Source organism: Miniopterus schreibersii, assembly GCF_964146895.1.
Source record: "Miniopterus schreibersii genome assembly, chromosome: 2".
NCBI classification, from domain to species: Eukaryota; Metazoa; Chordata; class Mammalia; order Chiroptera; family Miniopteridae; genus Miniopterus; species Miniopterus schreibersii.
This window is the reverse complement of record NC_138102.1, coordinates 50,713,283-50,728,468: the sequence shown is the minus strand read 5'-3', so window position 1 is coordinate 50,728,468 and position 15,186 is coordinate 50,713,283. Positions and strand designations below refer to the sequence as shown.

General features: G+C 39.4%; 1 protein-coding gene across 4 annotated transcripts in view; it reads left to right on the top strand.

Moving 5' to 3' along the window:
- SCEL (sciellin) overlaps positions 1-15,186 on the top strand; it is a 98,490-nt gene that overhangs the window by 45,889 nt on the left and 37,415 nt on the right. For all 4 annotated transcript variants that reach the window (XM_081129597.1, XM_081129600.1, XM_081129598.1 and 1 more), the window contains 8 exons: positions 2,901-2,981; positions 5,463-5,528; positions 7,248-7,307; positions 11,036-11,080; positions 12,250-12,309; positions 12,611-12,670; positions 13,311-13,370; positions 14,946-15,005. In XM_081129597.1, the coding sequence (XP_080985723.1) occupies positions 2,901-2,981; positions 5,463-5,528; positions 7,248-7,307; positions 11,036-11,080; positions 12,250-12,309; positions 12,611-12,670; positions 13,311-13,370; positions 14,946-15,005 (492 nt within the window). The remainder of the gene's footprint in view (positions 1-2,900; positions 2,982-5,462; positions 5,529-7,247; positions 7,308-11,035; positions 11,081-12,249; positions 12,310-12,610; positions 12,671-13,310; positions 13,371-14,945; positions 15,006-15,186) is intronic.

Here is a 15,186-nt window from a genome sequence, read left to right as displayed (position 1 = left end):
GTGGTTTGAAGCCACAGATCTGGACCAATCTTTTCCTTTTATGTATAAATAAGCAGAGGTTTAGAGAGAATCTGAAAGTGAGTGGCAGAGCCAGTCTAGAACCTAGACCTCTGGAATCCTAGCCCACTGTGTGCTCCATTGCTGTGTTATGACTTATTAAAGGCCACTGGCTGCTAGAAAGTGAGACATCAGCAACAGTCATGCTTCTGAACATGTGCCTTGTATTCTGTAAGCTCTCTGACAGCGTGCACCACACCCCTTTTTGAATCACCAGTTTTGCCTCATGCACTGCTTGTGTGTCCTAACAGTGTAACTGGGGTAATTGTGGAATAAGTATTTGTTGAGCTAATGACTCCTTCTTTGGGCAGGGAAAGAATACAAGACAACTGTTGTTATTAGATTTTCACTGGAAATACCTGGAAGAGTGTTGGTTGAGTACAGAATGACACGAGGTCTTGCCCTTGTAGGTAACCGCATGCAGCACAGACTCTCCGTTTCGAAGCTTGCTTTCTCTGGCTTCCACTTTCTGTCTGTCCAGCTCACTCCCTTCAGTTTTTGGATTCCAGAAATTTCTCAACCCCACCGCAACCTCCAATCCATCGATGTTACTATCTTTTCACAGTTCCTCACCCCCACACCCCCCATGTCCCCTTTTCCCTCCATGCCCATCTCAGACCTCGTGGCCCCCCAAGGTGATCCCGGATTCCCAGGTGCACCCGCTCCCCTCCCTTGCCCTTACTCGCTTGTTGTACACACTTGGCTGCATCATCAGCTCAGTTAAGTCAGCTCCCTGTGCATTCCCGCGCCGCCCGAAGCGGCTGCGTGTGGCGCCTGAAGCGAGGAGCACTCACCTCCACTGAGCCTCGGCTGCGGCCCCAGGAGCACTGACAGGCGGCTTAGCCTGGGGGGGTCACGGAGCCGGGGTTCCCGGTTCAGATTTCCCACCTCCTGCACCATCAAATTTAGCCTCTTCCATGGGTTTATTCCACCGTCGTGTCCCCCGGCTCTGGCAGCCTGCCTTGGCCTGTCGCCTTCAGGCAGCTATGTGCCTGCCTCGCTCCTCCCCTCACTGGGAAACACCCCGATGTCACCACCTCCCATTTCCTCCCGAGTCCACTCCTGTAGTGTTTTCCCCCACTGCTCCAACAAAACCACTCTTATCAGGTTACCAATGACCACTGTCTTACCAAGGCCACGGTCACTTCCCGGGCCTTGTTTTAGCTGATCTGTCAGCAGCATTTGGCCCGGCCAGTTGCTCCTGAAAGGCTGTTACTCCTTGATACCACACCCTCATGTTTCTTTTCTCCTTGGCCGTTCCTCCCCACGCCCTTTCACTGTTTTCTTCTCATGTTCTTGATATCTAAAAATATTGCGGGGCCTGGGGTTCGACGCTTGGCCCACTTTTTGTCCTTGCTTATACCGACACCCTTGGTGATTTTGTCCAGTTTCAAGTATTAAACTGTCTCTAATCTGATCATGCCCATATTTACGTGCTCTTCCGTGGATGTTCTCGTGGCTCATTTTATCACTTCCTTCAGTTATTGTCTCAAATTTTACCTCACACAGAGGCCTTCCCAGGCCATTCTATATAAAATACTATTCCTACCCCATTACTCTATATCCCCTTACTATGTGTTATTTTTCTTCATAACACTTTTCTCCATCTGTCATATATTTATTTGTGTATTGAAAAAGCCTTTGCCCGGCCGGGCGTGGCTCAGCGGTTGAGCGTCGACCTAGGATCCAGGCGATCGGGGTTCGATTCTCGGTCAGGGCACAAGCCCGGGTTGCGGGCTCGATCCCCAATGACTCTCTCATCATTGATGTTTCTGTCTGTCTGTCTCTCTCTCTCCTTTCCTCTCTCTGAAATCAATAAAGATATATTAAAAAAGAAAAACAGAAAAAAAGGGAGACAGAGAAATTGTCCACTCTGTAGAGTGCCTCATACATAGAAAGTTACCAATAAGTGTTTGTTAAGTACAAGCATGATCCCATTCAGTTCTGACAGTGCCCCGCAATCCTGTGAGAAGGGTTGTTACAGATGAAGAAACTGAACCAGGTTAACTCACAATCACACAGCTGACCATTCAGGCAGCCTGGGTCTAGAGCCCGCATGCTCACCTAGTGTGCTGCAGAAGCCAGAGAGGTACCTGGAGTCGAGATCACAAGGCCCCTTTTACTAGGTGTGGAATTTACCTTGAGGATAACACAGGACAGCTGGGATGGCTGTGGTGCGGGAGTGACACGCCCTGGGTAAGATTCTGGCTCCCTCCAAAATCTGCAGGTGGCTGCCCAACGCCAGCTCCGAGGCCGCCCAGTCAGGCGAGCTTAGAGGCTGCCTTGGCACTTGTAAAGTTTAGGCTGGTCGTATATACCTATATGCTTTCTAGCGCCAAACTGGCCTATACTGACAGTATTTAAGTCGGATTTAGCAAAGAGCTTCAAATCAACTTTTCCTTGAGGCCTGTGGAATTAAAAACCGTCATTGCTGTTTCTGCAGCAGCCTGATAGTTGACGTAATTCCTAAAGGAGCTTATATATTAAAGCCCAAGAGCCATTTACTGTGCTCATGCGCTGCTGACCCAAAATGCTACGACTTGAGCTAGATAGCCTAGCAAGATATTAAGCCGTTTAAAGAAAACATTATGTTTCAAACCACAGTTGAAGATATGACTTCCAAAATTTTGATTAAATATTAAAGTATCCATAATTTAAATATTTGACTTCTTTAACGTTTAGTGCTTTATAGATTTTGACCTTTACAGTTACCTCACGTATGGGGATGTGTGTAAGATGCATAAGATATTTTCATATAGGTAATAATACATGCATTCAATGAATAGATGCTAAAATAGACTGTGTTTCCATGGTGAAATGAACTGCTGTATTCTGTTTTAAAGGGAACCAGCTGTTCACCCTCCAATACCTCCAAAGCCCAGTTCTCCAGTGTTATCTCCTAGCCATCTGAGACGGGATAATAGGTAAGACCTAGCACACCAAAATTTCCAAAATGAACACAGTCAAGGGAAATGAAAGCAATTGAACTGTGACCTGTTTTGTGTAAAGCATGGGTGTGTTTTGTGTGTACATTTACTGAAGAAGCACATGTAAAAAGCTTTTCTACTTTTGTTTGTCAACACAAGTGTGTGTTTATGTTTGCCTCTGAATACTTATGACCATTACTTGTCTTTGGAGATACACTTTCAAGATAGAAATTGAACAACCTTCATGTCCAGAAAGTGTTCAAGCTCAGGAATCCTCTAATTTATGTATTAGGAACCAATACGCAAGGAGCCCCTCTCTCCCTTTATCTTATAAATATACATGTCCATATATATATATGTATTTGACATATATTATATATACATACATATACATTTTGTGTATATTCACTCATAGCTAAGTTTCCTATTAAGAGCTACAATTTCAATGAAAGATGTTTTTGAAACTTTGTGTCACTGCTCAAACCCTCCCTTAGGTTAGAAATACCTTTGGGTAGTTTTTTAGTCTTGTTTTAGCTAAGGAATTTATAATTTACTTCAAAACTATCACGGATTTTAAAAAATGTTCTGATTAACTTATCTCCAAATCAGGGGAAAAAAAGATGGACTGCATTTCCACTTTGAATCTCTAACACTGTAATTAGTACTGAGAAACAAATTCAGAGACCTGAACATCTTCCCATGTGTTCCTATTAAACTGTTTAATAAGCTCAAATTATCTCTCAAGATGTACGGTGCACATTTCCATTATTATTGTGAAATCTAAGACGGTGTCTCAATGAAGACAATACATTAGATCCACTTCATTGCCTGCCTTTGATTCTTTTGTATTTTTGCTTTATGATGGTGATTTTTTTTGACAACATGTAAGACAATTCTAGAACTATTATTCAGTCAGAGGATAGCTTCGGCTGGAAAATGCTGATTAGGTGGTAGAGATATGTAGCATTAAGTGTTCACCCTATTGAGTTAAAAACCAGGTCTCAATTTCTATCCAGTGAAACTTCACAGGGCCTTTAAAATATTGTCCTTAGGATAAGAGGTTCCATCTTTAATGAGTCAAGAGAATACGTCTTCATTGAGTTAATGAAAAATATAGGCCATGTTTATAACTTTTTATTTGCACAATGGTTATAATTACACTCTTAAAAATAACTTCTCAAGCTTTTTATCTTACATTATATTTTCTTTAATAACACTAACAATTAAATTTTAATTTGAATAACATTTTTAGGGGGTTAAAATAAATTGGATTTAGTACCTCTTAAATTCAAATATAAAATTAGTGACTCTAGAGCAGTGAACTTACGTAGATTCAAAAGAAGCTAAATGCTATGGGAATTAGTGTAATCCATTTTTACTACTCTAATTTATTTCTTCCACATTGATCCTAAAAATAAAATTAGGGCAGCTTACATGCTTTAAATCCTGATTACTTTAATCACAGCAAGATGATTTTAATGAAAGAATATGAAAGGGAAGTGTTTCCTATGTAATTAACACATGTCCTCAGGAGTACAAAAAATAGTTTAATATAGTTTCTTGAGAACAAGCAAGAATGTGTAAGTAGGTTAATAAGATACTTGGGGAAAAAGCAGAGAAAAGCCTTATATCATAAATTGTGACAGAACCTAACACTGTAAAATTTAATTCTATCAACTCAGTGTGGTCATTCCCGATGTGGTGAGTATACTGGAAATTTAAAAATATTTCCCTTGCCCTGGCTGGTGTGGTTCAGTGATGAGAGTGTCGGTCTCAGACAGAAGGGTTGCAGGTTCATTTCCCAGTCAAGGGCACGTACTTGGGTTGCAGGTTCAATCTCCAGCCCCGGTGGGGATGCAAGTGGGAGGCACCAATCGATGTGTCTCTCTCGCTTTGATGTTTTTTTTTCTCCCTCTCCCTCCCTTCCTTCCACTCTCTCTAAAAATCAATGGAAAAAATATCCTTGAGTGAGGGTTAACAAAAACAAACAAACAAAAAAAGGGGAAAAATTATTTCTCATCGTATATATCTGAGCAATTGTATTTCTTGATAGTATTCAAATGGAATGTCTCCAAGGAACTTAAAAAATTATCCCTCTGATGTCTAATAACAAAAACTGATTCTTAATCTTTTCAGATATTATATCATTATCTAAAAGAGATAAGTATGAAAATGCTTGATTGATGGCTGGAAACTAAACTAAAATGGACATGAAATGAACATATTTAGAGCATATATTTCTAGATATATTTAGTGGTTTAAAATATATTAAATGAGCTAGGTGCAATTGCAAAGTTAATATATTGGACTCTATAATCTCAAATAGGATATGTGGTCGAGTTTTAGTTTTTTGTCATCTCAAATAGTGTTCCAATACACTTTGATCTTTTTGAATATAAATGTTCTCTTATAAATGTAAATTTCACAGAGAAGGATTTTCTCACCTAACAAACATTATCTTTAACTTTTAAAATACAGGCAGATTTGTCCACCTAAAGCAAATGCATATACGGAAACCAACAGATCTGCTGAAAGGAGTATAAGGTACAGTGAACTATTTCTGTATCTATGCAATTGTGGAAATGATAAAGCAGGCTTTATTAGAACACTTAAAGTATGAAATAATAATAAAATATGTAAAATCAGTTTTCCAGCTGACTTCAATATGGTGGGTAATAAGTATTTTTATATGTACCTAAGAATTTTATTTCTTTAATTTCTATTCTAAGATTTATGTTAAGAAAACAACCAAAATTTCCTAAACATGATAACAGAATAAGATTAAACCTCTTAGGCAGGAAAACACCTCTTCATTCCCAGCACTTGTCCTAAGGTTGCTATTGATGTATAAATGAATAGGTGGAAATATAGCCATTCGATTGAACTTGTTCCACAAAAGCTTGGCCTAGAATTGGCTGTATAAAAAGGTCTCATCCAGCTCTACCTGCAGGAAGAGGCTCACAACTGTATTGACAACTGTGGGGACGGTTTCCCCATGACAGTCCTGATTTACGCCTGTTGTCTTGCACATCTCATCTAGATTAGGACTTGTTTTGGATATATCATTATGATTTATTTTTTAAGAAAAAACTCTAGTTTTGAAATTAGTTTTTGAGCCAGACATATATTTTATAGGTCTATTAATATGATAAGCCAATTTTTATTCTGGTAAAAAAACACCATAAGTTTACCATTTTACTCATTATGATAAACCAATTTTTTAGTCAAAACTTTTTGACTGAAAGCATTTTCAAAGTTCAAAACTTACAGGCTTTTTTTTTTTTTTTTTTTTTAGAAAAAAATCATTTGCGTTGACTCCCAGAACAGAGCTTGAAACATACATCACACAGATACCTTACCTCTGGGAAACATTGTGTTTCTCTAGCTCCTAATAACTTAAAGTACAACTCTGGTCATCATTTCCCAGACTGTGTCCCATGTGCCGCCAGACATTAATGAATGTTCTGTGAAAGGGTTTACTGGCCCAAGACACTGAGGAAATACAGTTAAATAGAGTTCTCTGGCATGAGGCTTCTCAAAGCCTTAAGTATGCATATATACCTCTGAATCCCCAAATGTTGGTTACACTTCCTAAATTTACTAAACTACAAAATTTTTTCTTCATGGAATCCTAACCTTTATCAGACATTGCTTGTGAAACATGAGTATTAATTACAGGGAAACCTATAGGGATTTTCCCAATTATTCCTTTTCGCGATCTAGAGGGACCTGCATAGATTTACACTGAGTATCCTGTACTGTAGTTTACAATGTACTTTCTTCCCCGTTGGAAGCCTAAGAAGGCAGTGCTTTTTCCCCTCATGTGAGGGATGAATGAATTATCTGAGTATGTTGCTCAATGCTCCTTGGTTCTGGTAGAAAAGTTCTGAATACACTTCTGTGCTTACTTGTGCAGTTAACCGTACTTTCTTTTCCATAGCCTTTTTTAGGAATAGAAATTTGTAGCAGCCTATTATGTCTTCAGGAGAAACTGTAGTTATTTCAGTGAGCACTAGATGGCAGAACCAATGCCCAGATGGAATGACAGTGGTGTGTGTGTGTGTGTGTGTGTGTGTGTGTGTGTGTGCATGCACACGTGCCATGAGCTGATAATAAAGACTATTTTGTTACTAAGTTAGACTCAACAATCCCTAAATAACACATGAGTTATCGCTTTCTTCACTAAGAACAGATAAGAAATTTTAGCTGCTTCAAAGGTAGCTTTACTGTCATTGACTTGTATTTATTTTTCATTGTTTGAAGGCGTCAGGATCTTGACAACATTGTCAAAGTGGCTACTTCACTTCAGAAAACTGACAAGGGGTGAGATCTCAGAGTTTGAGCTTGGTTATTTCTTCTCTCTGTCTTTTGAAATGCTTAACCAGTACCTTAAAGTTCCAACTATAAACAAAACTCCAGTGCTGTTTATAATATAGAATTTAAAAGGAGAAAGAATCAGTGTCCACAGGTGTCCCTGAAAATTGGGCGGTGCAGATAGCTATGGATACTTTTCTTCCTCTGCTTTCTCTTCTGGCTGTACACATCCCAGTGACCTCCGCTATCCACGGTCTTCACCTCATTCTAAGCCACCAGCCCTGTAATTAGGCTGCTTGTCCAGATCTCTATCTGTCGCCCCAACACTCCCATTTACAACATCCTAGGCCACATTCAAACTCCTTCCCAAATAGGCTACTTCCTTAGTTCCCCGCTCTTCTATTATTCATCTTTCCAGAATCATCTTGATCTGTCCATGGCTTTTCCCCTCTATGTAGTATCAGGCATGCATGGATTAAATGTCTAAAGTTTCCCTCGTGCCCTCATGGCCTCACCCCTCTCCAAGCTCTCAGTGACTCCAGCATAGGTTATTGAGTAGCCCTCCAGATTTGCTTACACTCCTCCAGTTTCTGCTCCCACTAACCCGTTGCTACCCATCCCTGCCAAAGTTTTCTTCCTAAGATTCTGCTTGAACAATACTCACTGGTTCCCCATTGCCGACTCAATCACATGAAACCTCACTCAAGGCCTTTGATAACCTGGTTCCAACCTAACATCCTAGAGCTGTTTCTGACTGTACCCTGACAGTTACCCTACATTCAATACCAAATTAAATTACTTCCTTTCTGTAGTTTCCAGATGCTCTGCCTTTGTTTATGCCATTCTACCCATGGCAGCCATTTCCAGCCTCAAGATCATCTTATAATCCATCGAATTCCTACCTATTTTTCAAGACCCAGATCAAATATCACCTCCTCTGTGAAGTCTACCCTGAGTAATCTAGTGAAATGTGACTTCTGCTTCTCTAAACTATTAGAGCTCCACTATTTATATTTCATAACAATTAATCATATTTGGTGCTGTTTCGTGTTTTCTATGTAAATGCCTCATCGTCTCGATTATCTGTGAATCTCTTAGAGCAGATATTTTTACCTATGTATCATATGTCGTTTACTGAGTCTGACCGGATGCTTTCTACAAAGTAGATGTGTTTATAAAGTGCCGTAGGTAAGATGATGATGAGCAGTGAGGAAACCCTGAGTATAAAGATTTCACAGCTTAGATCCCGCGCCTACACATTTTCTTGCTTGATGGAATTTAGTAGTGATGCCGTGTTATTAGGGACTGCAGTCTCACTCGGAACTGCCGAGAAGAAACAGAAATTACGCTTAGCTTTTCTGTGCAAATTCACAAGCTCCAGAAGGGGGCGCTACAGAGGATCTGGAATGTTTCATTTCCCTTTCGTCTCTCATCAAGTTAGATCTCTAATTTTACTTACTTGTTTTTGTTTGGGTAATATTTTGTTTTTAGTAGGGATTAAAAACAGGCAGTTTGTGGTGGGTGAAAGGGATGTTTAAGAGAGAGATAGGTGAGTGATACGGAAAAGAAATTGGGGTTTGGCATAAGTCAAGTGAAAACAGTGAGAGCCGCAGTTGGTGGAACTTTCCTGTCCACTCACCCCAGCCACCAGGCACGAGTTCCACAGCCAGACCCATTCTTCTCAGAGGGAAGTCCCTGCTTTGACGGGGACAGGGAAAATGTCTGTTGCATCCACAGGGAAAATGTCTGTTGCATCGATAGTCGAGTATTGTTACTGTGGGTTGTTGACGGGACTAGAACAGTTTTCTTTATCCCAGCTGCTCTTTGTGATGTTCCTTTGTGAAAGGGGCTGTTACTCTTATCTGATTAAGAGCATTTAATTTATTGCAAATGCAATGGCGAAACTTAATATCCAAAGCTTTCGTCAATTTACGGTCATTTTAAAAGCTAAACTTCTTCATTCAGGATGTAATCTCCATTTAATTTAATTTGCTACAGAGTGTCTCCTCATGATTTATGCTAATTTTCCTGTGATAAACACGAGCAACCCCCAACCCTGATAATCTCATCATTGTGACTCACCAGTCAGAAAGGCCTGTGGCTAAAATTTACAGGATTCTTAGGTTTGCTCTTTCCCTTGGGGACATGGACAGATTCACAGCCTCAGAGTTGGAAGGTAGAATTTCAAGCAAGAAAAGACAATGGGGCATTGTGTCAGGGGACTGGGTCATGTTTGTCCCACACAAGGAGAGAAGGTTAATTTTTTTTCACAGTCAGTACCTCTCATATTTCAGTATTTATTCTCAGCCTTCAATCCTAATACATAATATTACCTAAATGGATTCATCTATGTGATGGTTGTTGATCTAACATGTTCTAAAGGATCTCTAAGAGGACTGTTGCTACCTTGTGTCAGGCATCTTCAAAGCACATAAGTGACTCAGCAGCTATACCTCTCTAAGGCTAAGCCAGAGTCTTGTCATCTCCAAATGCAGTTAAAAAATAAATATGGCAACCATTTATAACTGAAGAATTTAGTATTGACTGAGAACTGTTTAATATAATGGCCAAAATTAATTTATGGTTTGTCAGGCATTCACAATAAGCACTTTATACTCAATAGCTTATTGTTTCCTGAGGTGGGGACAATTACTAGTCTTATTTTACAGATGGAGAAGTCAAGGCTGTAAGAGGTTAGGTAACTCACCCAGAGTCACCTACTAATAAGTGGGGGATCCTGCATGAGAATCCAGGTACCCCTCACTTGGGAGCCTGAACGTGTAACTATCAAGTTACTGGGCCTCGCAGCCTCCCAGTTAACACCAGGAATGAATCAAGAAAAAAGAGAACCATTGAGAGAGTATGAAAAACATGTGATTCTAGATCAGGATGCAGAGAGAACCAAAACTTGTGAATTGAAAAACTAGATGTTGTGGGTGGACCTAAGAGGAAAGGACATGCGGTGGGGCCTAAAGAGGAACAGGAAACCCACTGAGGCTGCCTTCTCCGGGCAGAGAGCTGAGCTGCCGTGGTTCCAAGGATATTCTGGAACCCAGGGGATTCGCGTAAACATGCTGCTCCAGAAGAGGCAGCCAGTGAAGGCTTTCCAGTTCTCAAACACAGAAACAGGACACCGGATTTAGCTGGCATGGTGTGAGGTTGAGTAGAATTCAAGAAAGTAGTCAGGCTACCAATGAACCAGTGTTTTTGAATAACTGCTTTGTGCGAGTACATTGTGCAAAAATAGAATCTATAATTAGTCAATGTACCTGAATTTGTTGATTCCATTAAAAACCGGTATTAAGCACCTACTGGATGAAAGACACTATATTAAAGCCTGAAGAAGATCTGAGGTAAAATACAGTTCTAAATTTTAAGTGTGTCTGTGTGCACAGACACTCGTGTGTACAGGAGCAGGGACAGTAATGTGAGGCGAGCGTGCAGTTGCTATGTCAAATGTAGTAATGAATGCACGTGACATGAAGGAGGTGCAAAGAGACAAAATGCTGCAAGGATTCCAAAACTGGAGGGGACTATGCAGTTGGAGGACTGGGAAAAATTTCTTGGAGAAAGAGATGTTTGAGGACAGCTTTGAAGGATAGACAGTATTTTCATAAATGATAAAGGTGGGATAAGTGGTGTATTTCAGAGAACTCAGAAATAGTTGCTTTAAGGTGAATCTGCCCTTTGACTCTAGGCAGGCTTTTAGTGATATGATTTTTTTTCTCTCCCAAAAGTGAAGAATTGGATAATATCATCAAAATGAACAAAGACTTGAATAGGTAAGAATAAAATACATATATTTTTTTGCTTTATTACTGAATTACATATTGTGATTTCTTATGTCTCTTCAGTATTTGAGCATGAGGACCCACATTGTGGGCTAGTCACAAGAATCCTACAAATCTTGAATAAAAAGCTTGCACAAATCATCATTTCATCATTGTTATAAATGATTATTACAATCCAAAGATTCTGTTATTAAAGTGTCTTTGATTTTTCACACTCCATTTGTTTAGTAAAGCAGTTAAATAAATAACCACATTTCTCTTCCTCAAATATTAGGTTAGTATGTAAACAAAGTTTGGTTTGATCACTAAATGCTATTAGTTTAACCATCACAAAAGCCACTTGTTATCTTAGGTAACATTATCTCCTTATTTTGAATCACTTATAATTGCATACTTTAAAAATTGTAAAAATTGAGGTTTGTGTTAGAGGTGTGTGGAATTTAGTTATTTCTCTGTTACTTTGTCTCCTAACATACCGAAAAAGGACTGGGACCAAAGAAAAGTAGAAACAAAGCAAATGTCAAATGAGTTAATTAATCAAGAGATGTGGTTTTCATACCTGTTCTGACAATAATGATTCATATGATTGACTATCAATAACTCGCTTAAACTTGCCGAGTTTTAGTTTTCTCTGTAAAGAGAAGGAGGTATTCAATCATGAATCATAGACTCCAAAGCCCATGGAGGCCTGGCAGGTGTGAATGAGCGAAGGGAGCTGGCTCTGTGAGACACAGGGGAAGGCCCTGTCCCAAGAGCCCGGCTGTTCCCCAGCTCCAGCTGACTGCTGCCGCATGAGAATCTGAGCCCAGCGTTGCAGGACATTATCAGGAGGTCCTGAAAATTCAGGTTTCTTGGCCATCTTATAAATATTGGCTCACATTAAAATAAAAAACACTCCATGAACCCCATCAACACATCTATGTACCTGTTATGGGTGGTGTATCCCTAATTTGTAACTTTTATTTTCTTTATGTTCCACTTCAATTTAAATTTTGAGTCTATGAAAATATCTGTTTGGAATAAAGCAGTTTCAAGAATTGAGGCTCATCTTTCCCAACAAGCTTCTATTTACTGTCTTTGATGTAAACTGGTCTATGTGTCTATGGAGTAAAGTATCTGTTATTACCACTGACAAGGTTTTTTATTTAATACATTTGAAGAAATCAAGGTCTTGATGGCATCTTCAGAGCAACTCCTAAGGCAGAGCAAACAGAGAAAAGGTAAGTGCATCTGTCTCTAATCTGAAAATGTGATCTCCCAGATTGCTTGTTTAATTCGTTCAGACATTAGCTGGAAGGGAGTTGTATCCTCTGGCATGAAAACGTCCTAGCAGATGGAGTGGTGCCCTCAGTATTGTACATTTAGTTCAGACATAATTGCTCAGAAGGATTTCTGCTCTTTTGTTCACCAAGAGTAAATGGGCAATTCATGAAGAATGTTTATTATAACTGACCTTTCAAGATACCACACAATTTTATTTCAATGTGCAGTTTTTTATTTGAATTTCTTTCTGTTTTACAGAGCTCAAAGCCTGGAGAGTCTCATCTTTCTGAATATCCGGGCAAACAAAGATGGCAAAGGGTAAGGTCTGAGGAAGACTCTTACAGGCCTCTTTGGTTGAGTCCCAGACTGTACGCTGTTTGCTGAGGGAGACCGACGGCCTGCTCAGACCAGGGTCCGGAAGGCTGAGGGAGCAGGCCCTCAATCAGGGTCAGGAGATGGGTGGATATCTTGAAGCCAGCTCTGCCACCTCCATCAATCTGGGTGACCCAGGGCAAGTCCCTTAACCTCTGGAGACTTCTGCTTCCTTACCCATAAAATGAAGGGTATGACCTAGATGATCTCCAAGTTCCCTTTTAAATCTAAAAATGGAAGAAATCTGGCTGTTACAAGTAGTGGACAATAGGCTGGTTGATGAACTAAATATATGTATTACAAGACATTTTGATGCTGGGAGCATAGCCCCTCACCATTGAAATCTTTATAATACACTAGGGCCATTTTCAGTTGGAATCTTAGTTGAGTCACTTCATATGTATATTTCAAATATACTTGTAAATATCTCAAAGTCAAGAGCTATGTTTTTATTTATTTTGTCTCATAAAAAGTGTTAATGAATGATCAGTAACTGAATGATAGTCTTTAAGTTATAGTTCTAGGCTCTTACTGATATACTAGAAAAATGACTTTTGTTACTGATATTATTTTTTCATGTTGAAAGAAACCAAACCCTCGACAGTTTCACTAAAGAAAACCCCAGAACAGTCAAGAATGACAAAGGGTAAGGATTTATGAGAGCTCTGCTTTTTCCTCCGATTGGCTGTTTACCTTGTATTTGATTAGTTATTAGTCATTAAGTTTGCTTTCCTAACATGATAAATATTTCTACTGTCTTGGCTATCCTTGAAAATTATTCATCTGTGCCAGTCTGTGCACAGAATGGTGTTCTAGCCTTCCATGTCACTCTTCGCAGATGCATTCTCAGCCTTCTCTAACGTAGAACACTGAAAGTCTGTTCCATGAGAGTGTTGAGGACAATAACCCCACAGACATGGAATGCTTGTTGACAATATATTATTACAGTGTAAATGTGCAAGTATTATTACTGGTTAACTTTTTTCAAGTGGAGAAAAGAGGAAGTAGAAAATAGCCAATTTTCTGTAAGTGATTTTATAAACTTCACAGGAAAAGATGGGATTTAAGATATTTTATTTTATTTTATTATTATTATTTTTTAAATATATTTTTATTGACTTCACAAAGAGGAAAGGAGAGGGGGAGAGAGAGAGAAACATCAATGATGAGAGGGTCATTGATTGGCTGCAGCCCACAACTTGGGCATGTGCCCTGACCAGGAATCAAACCCCGATCGCCTGGATCATAGGTCAATGTTCAACTGCTGAGCCACGCCCAGCCGGGCGGATTTAAGATATTTTAAAAATGAAGTTTAGAAAGTTCCACAAAAGTAGTGGAAAAGTAGTAGAAATGATTCCACAAAAGTCATTTCTTGGACTAGAAATGAGGAGAGAACAAAAATGATTTGTAATCTGGGATAACTTAGTAGCAACTGGGCTTTGATGCAGGGATTTCTGATCTTGTTGGTGTAGTGGGTGGAGTCCACAGTCCCTTTTTACTCTTCCCTCTCTCTCTCCCTCCCTTCTTTCTTTCTTATATTGAAAGAAATTAAAGTACCAATAGTCTTATCACAGTGAAATCAGAGACATGAAAATAGCAAAGGGGAATGCTTGGACAATTGGGGACTTTAAAGGGTTAAGTTCTTACATCTCCTAATAGTTTTACGTTATTGGCATGTGAAAGTTTTATTGGTTATGGTCAATTTATATCAAGTACTAGAGCCATCACAGAGTCATTTCCACTTTCCCAAGGTTACTCAGAACCTTGAACTTTTTATTAAAAATGACTTCTTTAAACCTTCAATGCGTTTAGGTGAAAAATGTTGATTGTTTGACTTCTACCCCTGATGTGAACGATTTTCATGTTTAAAGAAGACAATGTCTCAACAGACATTAAAGTTGGCTCCCCGCCAACTCACTCATAAAAGACAAAGAAAGAAAAAACTGAGAGCTGGAGGGAATTTATACGTTGAATTGATTTAATCATAACTGAAGGATTGTTAGGACCTTACTATTAGAATAGTTACTATAACTCATCAGCATTTTGCATGAGTAGAGGCACTTGAATTAAATATTTCTAAGAACTTCCAACATTTTAGGTACTGATAACATCTTACCCCTGTTGTGAGAAATCTGCTCTTGTCATAAGAGATTGAATTGTTCTGTTTCTTTCTGTCTGTTGCTCTGCCCTCCCCCCTCACCACCGCCCCAATGCTATAAAGAAACCAAGGCCTTGGCAGTTTTATCCACGTTAATCAAAAGACTGACAAAAATGAGAGAGGGTAAGTAAAACTTCTAACTTGAGGGGGCTCTCTTTTTTTTAGGTTAGCTTTTTACACCTCATTAAAAATGGGAGTGCCATGCTTCCCTCTGTCACAGAGAAAGTTGCACTTTTAGGCCTATTAGAGATTACTAGGCAAAGGAATAGGATGAATGCTGTTTCCATAGGACCACATGTTTGAA